Source organism: Frankliniella occidentalis, unplaced genomic scaffold (assembly GCF_000697945.3).
Source record: "Frankliniella occidentalis isolate FOCC.00 unplaced genomic scaffold, Focc_3.1 Scaffold14, whole genome shotgun sequence".
NCBI lineage: Eukaryota > Metazoa > Arthropoda > Insecta > Thysanoptera > Thripidae > Frankliniella > Frankliniella occidentalis.
Window position 1 is genome coordinate 1,328,476 of NW_026267144.1, and position 8,690 is coordinate 1,337,165.

At 55.5% G+C, this 8,690-nt stretch overlaps 1 protein-coding gene across 4 annotated transcripts in view; it reads left to right on the forward strand.

The window, feature by feature from the left end:
• The first annotated feature begins 1,765 nt into the window (after nucleotides 1–1,765).
• The window catches only part of LOC113203518 (putative inorganic phosphate cotransporter), a 13,241-nt gene continuing 6,316 nt past the window's right edge, over nucleotides 1,766–8,690 (forward strand). The window contains exon 1 of one of the 4 annotated variants that reach the window (XM_052263830.1): nucleotides 1,766–1,890. In XM_052263830.1, the coding sequence (XP_052119790.1) occupies nucleotides 1,863–1,890 (28 nt within the window). In that variant the 5' untranslated portion in view covers nucleotides 1,766–1,862. Of the gene's footprint in view, nucleotides 1,891–3,135; nucleotides 3,497–6,474; nucleotides 6,920–8,690 lie in introns of those variants that run through there. The other 3 variants (XM_026418257.2, XM_026418256.2, XM_052263831.1) reach the window with 3 other exon arrangements.

Sequence of the window (8,690 nt, forward strand, 5' to 3'; positions counted from 1 at the left end):
CGTTTTTCTGTTGTAAAACACCTTTCAAGGTAAGTTCTCATTTTTACTTCACCTATCCAACTTTAAGTAAGCTTATTGATTTTGGATGTTCTTACCTTGCAAATATGCTTTCCTCATGTGATTTCATTCCTTCAATCATTGCACCTCAAGAAAACAGTATCCTTACATTAAATTTGACAAATTTTCCACAACGACGCCATGAACTGAATCTGAATTAAGGCTTTCTCTTATCTTTCTCTATGTATTGTCATTCAAGTTCCTATTGTTTAACAGAGTTACCTCTGCTACTGTAGAAGTAGGAGTCCTTTGAATGTTAGAAATTTCCCAAACTGCCCTTCTTTTGTTATGGGTCCAAAGACAAAAAAAAGAAGAAAAGATAGAGAAAAATAAGAATTGTTCTGGGAAAGATATTGAATTGAAATGTTTTAATGATATCTGTCTTCTTGAGCTTTGGCTTATGTGATCGTACTTATCCAGCATTATGGACTTTTCTGTTATACCCCTCCCCCCCTCGAAAAAAATTTGAATATATTTCTTTTTGGGATTTGTTTGTGATCGTGCTTCTGTTGATATGGCATTAAAATATTAGTGCATCGTTGTTACTCTTCGCCCATTATCTTTTTCACCCTCTACACTGACTAGAATTCAAAAAGTCACAAGATAAGTCGTGACCAGATTTGACTTGAAAAAAAAATGACTTGATGCAACTGAAAAGTCAATGGATGTGTCTAGAAAATGACTGCATACGAATCCTTTGAGCATTTGGCTGTGCATAAACTTGTAAAACTTTAAACCGGCCTTTTTTTTTTTTTACTTAGTGTACTGTGTTCACATTTGAACATAACTAGGTACAACTTATGAAAAGTTATTCATGAAATTGTGCCTTAGCGTCTGTTACTGCAGGTTTTTGCACATGCACTACTAAATATATTGGTTTGGTGTGTGGATATGACTGGAAAACGACTGAATCTGAATGGTTGAGGAGCCCCTCCACACTGACTGGACAAAGTGCTGTACCCTATAGTCGTACAGACGTTAGAACAACACAGTTGCCCCTATTTTCATCACGCGTTTGAGCCAGTAGGTGTGCTGTTCTTTCGTCAAACGGACCATACTCCTCGACGGCTTGAACTAAAGACTAAACTCGTTTGTTCAAGTCGACAGTGAGGCGCAAGTAGGAGTCCTATGAATGTTCGAAATTTCTCAAACTGACCCTCTCTTGGTTGTGGGTCTAAAGGGGCCGTTCACAAATTACGTCATGCTCTTTTGGACCATTTTGTTGACCCCCCCCCCCCCTGGCCCCCATTGCCACAGTAAGTCACGATTTTGACTCACCCCACCCCCATCTGTGACGTCAAGGTTTTCCACATTGACTTATTGAATAGCGCGCCTCGTTTGAAACTATAGTGATTTGTGTTGTCACCGCGTGGAGTGGGTAACGGTGTGTGAGTCGTGACATGGATCTTTGCCCCCCCTCCCCTTTACCACCGTTGTCACAATTGGTCACACAGATTCGCCTACCACCCCCCTAAAAAGTGTGACGTAATTTGCAAACGGCCCCGAATGTGTGTGTGTGGGGGGGGGGGGGGTGCACCCGCGCTGCGTCCGCGCCCGGGGGAACGACCGCACCACGTCCACCTCGCACCGAGGCTCGGTCCCCCATGGGTGGGTGTTGAATACCTGATTAGATTAACCCACGGCGCGGGAGAGGAAAATTAACGAGTTCCTGATGGCACACCTACCATCTCCTGGGCCCTTTCCTCTCCCCCAAGGTTCACTCTGTCATTCAGTGCGACCGACGACAGCCATCCATCCCTCGTCATGAAAAAGTAAAACAACAAGAAACGCAAACAAACGAACGTATGACGCATCATGAAAAGAAAATGAGAAGTAGGCATCAGAGCGACGAGAAAAAGTTGTATCAACTACATCGGTTAGATGTGACGTCAGGCTCTTTCTACGAGACGCCGCTTTTTCGACAAGATTTTCATTAGTCGATTTCTCCTCTCTTTTTTTTTTTACGTTAGGTGCCATGGTGTCGTTTATATACCAGAAGGCTGGGAAGAATGAGACACCTGCAATGGTCGTTTCCGGTTGCTTTGGTATCGTCCAGAAAGTACGTCCTCTTTTCTGAGACTCATTCGGCAAATTAGGGAGGTCGGCGCCTGCGAGACTCGGGGTAGACCACTCCGCAGTGCACGCATGTACTGTATGCAAGATATTGCCTGCCTATCAGGCGCTCTGAGAGCTTGCGTAGGCTAAACTTAACAATTTCGTGACGGTGGGACGTACTTTCTGGGGTTGAACTCCCCCCCCCCCTTCCCGCCCCTCTCGCCATAGACGTCCTCCCGTATAAAGCATTCCGGCAAAGCTAAAATGTAGAAGAATGCGAGGAAGAAGAAAACTGAGATCACTATGCTTTTAGATGGGACTTCCGTTTTCTTGTTCCCCGCATTCTTCTGCATTTCAGCTTAACCGGAATGCTTTATTGCCGGTTTCTAGCACAAAACTTTGCCGAGTGGAATTTATTATGATTACATTGACTTTACATGGGAAGCCAATGTGGGGAAATATGAGCCAATAAATAGGATGGTCGATGGCGCTTTCTCGTTTTTGCCTACCGAGGTTTCCTCTGCAATTTCCTGTTTTTTCTGTCTCATTCTTATCCACGCGTATCTTATTTTCCCCTCGAGATTCGAGTGGAAATGCGCGTATTAACATGTTTCCGCTCTGTATTGACTATGGTTTTTGATCGTGAATAATTTGAAGATGTTGGAGTAAAGAAGCCAACGTGCTTATGAACACGTTTCTTTCCACCCCTTTTTACAGTGTCCACCGGCCGGCAACGGGAAGAAAGTGAAATGCAACAAAACTGCTTTCATTGGTTGACACAACTTTTTTCCCCTTCTTTCTTTTGGTGCAGAGCAGCTTTTATCGCGACCCGCCCCGCCCGCTCAGATGTTGTTCCTTTGCTCACAATGGACTTCCCCTTGGTATGGGCGCCACGCAGACCTGGTGGACCCGACCCGGGACCCCGTCCGGACCTACAGGGGGGCGGGCCCGGCGGGCTCAGCGGCGCGCACGCGAACCGCCCGGTCCCCGTACGCGGCGCGCGGCGACGGCCGGGGCCAGAGCCCCCCACCCCCCTTCTCGCGGAGCATGGGCTCGGCTCGGGGCTTGGCTAGTAGCGGGAGTGGAGACCGGAGACCACAACCGCGCAGACTGCCACATCGCGAAGGTGCCCCGTCCAGCCTGGTCCAGAGCCAATCGCGAGCACACGGACGACGTTGGTGCTCAGTGGTCGTGCAGAGTCGCAGAGGCGCGACTGCAGCAGAGGCCGGCCGCAACCCCTTCCCGCTGCGACCACTTCCCCCCTGCTCGGCGAGGACTTCCCCCATCGACATGGCTAACTCAGCCAAGACGGCGCCCCCATCGTTGGCCTCGCCGACGGTTTTCAAGATGTGCATGGCAGCCGAAGAAAAAGAAGAGCGGAGAGGTAAGATGATTCATTTTGGGAGAGAAACGCCTGTTGCCGTTACTGCGTCGGGGAGAGCGGGGGACGCAACTCGGCCGACAGCGGACCGCCCTCTCTCCCGCCTCCAACACACGACGCCAGCCGGCCTGGCCCAGGCGTCGGGCGTTGGGCGCAGAGACACCTACCCCTCCTTCCGGAGCCGCGCGGCCCAGTGCCCCAGTGCCCCCTTGTTTTGTTGTGGGACCCGCCGTCTGGATCAGGACGAGAGCACATTTGCAGAGGGCTCGGCCCGACTCGCGGCCCCACTTTTGCCTGATAACCGCCGGTTTCCTCGGCCCCTTTGAGACAGACACAGACGCATGCGTGAGCCTGCTATCGTGCCCCTCGCGGAAGGCATATGGCGCTCGCGGACGACGCTGTCCTTGGCCGTTCAATTTTTTAAAAAGGCGATAGCGGACCATTCCCGACGCATTCCTTCAGAATTGTGCCAAGTGCACGGGTCTCCCCTCCCCCTTCCCGCGCGGTGACGGCGCCAGGTATAGTGGCGACGGCGGGGGCCTTGATTTCGAGTGCGTTATTATGGCTTTGGTGGACCGTCCATTGCTTCTATAGGTCGATGACGAGACAAACCGCGGGCGATAGTCGTTGTGAAAGAGCGCTTCTCCAGACTCGTCGGCATGGACGCGGCGGAATACCCTCGAGAATACAATTATTGAACATACTCGCGGAACTAACCGGACCCGCTTTGTAGATTTCGGGCGCACACACCGCGCCGCCGTGTCCCGGGGTCCTCCTCGGGTTCGCGCTCGGAACGCGTGCGCGCGCCGAGCGTTGTTCGGCTGCGTCACTTTTGGTGAACCCCGAACAGATAACTTCCGACCGATTAAATTTGCGGAGTGCGTTCGCGACGAACCGCGAATACCGACGCGGTCAAAAATATTTTATTCGTTCTCACGAAACTCTGAGTAACCCCTTTTAGTAACACTTCCGTGATTAACCGTTCCGCGAGAGGAACTTCCAAACGGAACAGCTTTGATACATCGCTCGGTAATGAGTGATCACAAATGTGCTTAACAGATTAAGGTAATTAATCAAGCGAGCGATAACAAGAAAAATAATAGAACGAAACTGCCAAGACTATATTAAATGTCAAACATTTCGCGCCGCGTTCGCCTCTTGATGCTGTCTATAGTGACTGCATTATTTCGTTCGAATGAGGAAGCAGCGGGGAGGCACTCAGAGCGCTCGCGATTGGGAGGCGCGGACAGCAGAGCGGCCGGACTACTCCTCGGCGAGCGGCGGTGGCTGCGGAGGCCGACCGACTCCCTTAGGACGTGTGGGCGCGAGTGCACGCTTCAGCGGACGCCTGCTGACGGGGAGGCAGTTTCTGGTGTGGTCCACCATCAAACAGGCGCTAGCACGATGAACGTTTCCCGAGGACACGCGGAGGCGGCCGAACGCCGGCGCACGGAAGTCCCTGCTCTGGGGCGCGCAGGGCGAGCAGCCGTCTTTACACAGCTGCTCGGCGGGCTAGCCTACCCCACGCGTTGCAGGCGCTTGCAGAGCATGGCGTCGGGGCACGGGGGGCACCTTCACTCGAACCGCTCCAGGCTCACAATCTGCCTCCAGCCCACGCCCACCCGGGTCCACTGGTTGTCCTGGGCCTTTGTGACTGCGGGCGTGGCGTGTCGGGGCGGGGCGGGGCAGGGCGGGGCGCTCTGATCCACGCCATACGATTGCCACTGCCATGCCGGGAGGAGAGGAAAACGCCGGTTGGGTTGAGTGAGCCCGACGCGACGGACTGCCAGCGGCGCAGCGCCGGCCGGCCCAGGGCCCCGGGGGGCGAGCCCGGGGGCCCGGGGGCCCGGGGGGTCATGCCACACGGTCTGCAGCCCAAGAGGGTCGCGTTGAGGTAGGCCCGGCGCACGTGCGCGACCGACCACGAGAGGAAAGGGTTACCGCCCGTCACGCGGCCTCCCGTCACCATTACCGTCACCCGGGGGACAGGTCAGCTGATGTGACACGTCTAATTGCCCGAAAAAAACAAATAGGCGACGGCGCGGGCGTGACTGACAGGGTCGGTCGCAGTTAAAAGAGTCGGTCGGAGCGACGACGCGTGCGCGGGGATGAGCCACGTGCCAGTATGACGCGTGACGCGTGTGGCTAGCCGTGGCGCGCGCGTGTGGCGCGTTGCCGTTATGTTGTGGCGCGCAGTGCCACAGCGTGACACGCGTGCGTGGCACGGCGTCGTGGCCGTTATATGTACGTTGTGACGCCCCAGCCGCCCGGTCCGGTCGCATCACACTCTCTAGTATTATTATTACTTGCTGCACATTTGCAAGTCGATTGTGTCTGGTTGCGTTATATTTTAATCGCGTGAGAACTCTTCCGCGTATCGCGTACGTATCTTAAACACGGCGCGACCGAGTCGGCCCGAACCAGAAAAAAAAATGTGTGTGTACAAAATAAAAGGTGAGCCAGTGTACAACATTGGACACGGTCGATCGGGTCCTTCCCCCCCCCCCCCCCTGCCGCCGAGCGCCGCGCATCGAATCGTCTTTATCGTCACTTCGGCTCCTGTCCAAGGGCGCGGCTGCGCCGCGGCTCTCTGGGGGCCGCTCCGGACCGGACGCACAACAACCAGGGCGACAACTCGAGCAGCCCGTCGGTGCGGGCCGGAGGGGGCGGAGGGGGAGAATTACCGCAGGCCGACCAGCCCATTGGGGACGGCTCGGTCCAGGCCGAGCCCCAGGGTCCCCGGCTGGTGACGCAGGTGCAGCCCGGGGACGCGGACGCCGCGCGCGGCTGCCAGCCAGGCGCCCGGGGCCCGGGGCCGGCGGAGCCCCCGCGCTTAACGGCGTTGAACGCCTTCCTCCTGGCCTCCCCTGGCGGTCACCGCCCCGCGCCGCCGTTACATGACTCCTCGGTCAAATCCACGCCGATAGGGCTGTTGTGGAGGGAGGAGATAGCCGCCCTCCCGCCGTCGCCGACGCGACTCGTATCGGCATTTTCCGCCCACAACATTCGGACGCGGTGTGATCGCGTTGCCCGCGGTGCGGTCCGGTCCGGTCCCGGTGGCGAGCCTGAGGTGCGCCGCCGGCCGTCGGGGCGGGCCCCGGGGCAGTGCGCGCCCGCACCCGCAGCAGCCATGTGGGCCTCCATCAGCTGGGAGCCGCCCGCGTGCCCGCGCGGCCCGCACGCCAGCCCCGCGGCCAGCCCCGCGGCCAGCCCGGCGTCCAGCGCCAGCCTCGGGGACCTCCGCGAGACGGACAGCCTCCTGGGCTCGGAGAAACGCCGGGGCCGGTGGACGTCGTACTGGCGCCGAGCAGGTGAGCGCAGCGCAGCGCGTGCGATCTCTGTGTGCCGTCGTCTCTATACCGCCCCGCGCACCACGAGAGGTGCTCGCCGATCACCATCTGAGTGAGCCGGCGGTGAGCATATCTGGTGAGCAGCAACCGGTGCCTGATACGAAGTCAAGTACAGAGCAATCGGCCGATAGGGAAAGTCTTTTCCGACGAAAAATCGCACCGTGCATGATAGTGGGCGCGCGTTTGTGTGTGTGAGTGACCATGGTAACAACCCGACCCCCACCCCCTTTCCTCCCCTTTCCCCATTAACTGCTGATGCGAATGCAGCAGTTTGCCGCATTCCGAGTGTCTCAGACGGATGCGAGAGCGGGAGCCAAAAGACGTAAAATGGCAACAAAAAGAAAACTTGTCGCGGCACCACCACCGACCGGGCGCGGGGCGCGGCGGGCTGCTGGATCTGATCTGGACATGATCTGGACCACCTCTGCTCTTGCGCCTCTGGCAGGTTGCTCAGCCCCGTGCCAGCACCTGGCACGGACCCATCGACTGTAAGGTCCATACCGTCGCTACTGCTGTTACTCAGTTTCATCCGAGGGACACAAATCATCCTCCTCTCGAATCTCCGCTGGCGATTCGTTTCGCACGCCCGCTCCTCTGATGAGTGCCACGCGATGCCACGCGCCTAACGCGCGCCTCGTCTTCGCTCTGCGGTGTTTTGCCACAGGTATGCGGCATACCCCCCCCCCCTCTCTCCTGAGACTATTGGCGCATACATCTGCTAAGCATTTACGCGAAGCGTAGACAGATAAAGTTGACAAAACGATGTAGAAATGGTCCCCAGGGCGCTTGCCAATAACGGCTCTGCGCGCGCCTGCCGTGCAGCTCAGCTGATTGCCCCCTCCCTCCTTCTCAATGATACTACATAGTAGTGCGGATTTGTAGTGGTCGTGTTATTCAGACGTCACTCTGCGCGTCACGCTTCAAGCGTGTGTAGAGTTTTTTCTAATTTTTTTAAAATCTTTTTTGTTAACTTTGAAACAAGAAGAAATAGAGGCTGGCTGCACCTTGGCAGAGCACACCGTAGTCGACCCAAAAGGCCCATTCTAAAGTCAGTTGTAACGGCCTGCACTTGTGTCATATTTGAGGCTAATTTGTGGAATTTGTGTAATGAAAGTACGGACAAAGACCGTCGTAAAAAGACTCAAATTGGATTTTGTAACGCGACTGTACACAAACAGTGTTCAGGTTTGGGAGCGCACGCCACGAAATGCCACTGTGCCTGTGCGGTCACCGAGGCGGTCACCTTCTTTTTTTGTTCTTCGTAGATGATTCCTCATTTAATTTCTGTGTTGACTCGTGTCCGCCCGCAGCCGTCAAGTCAGGTCCGACCGCCAACCCCCTCTCCCTTTTTCCTCGCGTGCGCAGTGCGCTGATGTGAGCGGCTTTGTGCGCGTGTCAGTCAATGATTACGATCGGGCGGGGCGTATTGTTTTTGTAACTGCATTTCCAGACGCGTCGCAAAAACGATACGACAGATACTTATAAAGTCATTAATGTGATGCACCGAACCTGGGGGGCGGAGAGAATCCAGTTATTGGCATCGTAATCTTGAAAGACTTTGCTGCCGTTGCCGTGTTGACTTTCGAGACCATCGGCGATTACGGCTGCGCGAGCGCTACATACCAGGTGGCCGATTAACCCCGCTCACTTCTGTAGTTGTTATGCTGTACCGCACGCACGAGTGCGGGTGGGTTGCCTACTCGCTCGGCCCGTAAGGCGCCGTGGACAGGTGTGATAGGCAAGCCCGCCAGCACTCGTGCGTGCGGTACAGCATAACAACTACAGAAGTTAGCGGGGCTATACTCAGCCACCTAGTATATCAAACTATCTATAGAGGGAAGCTTCTG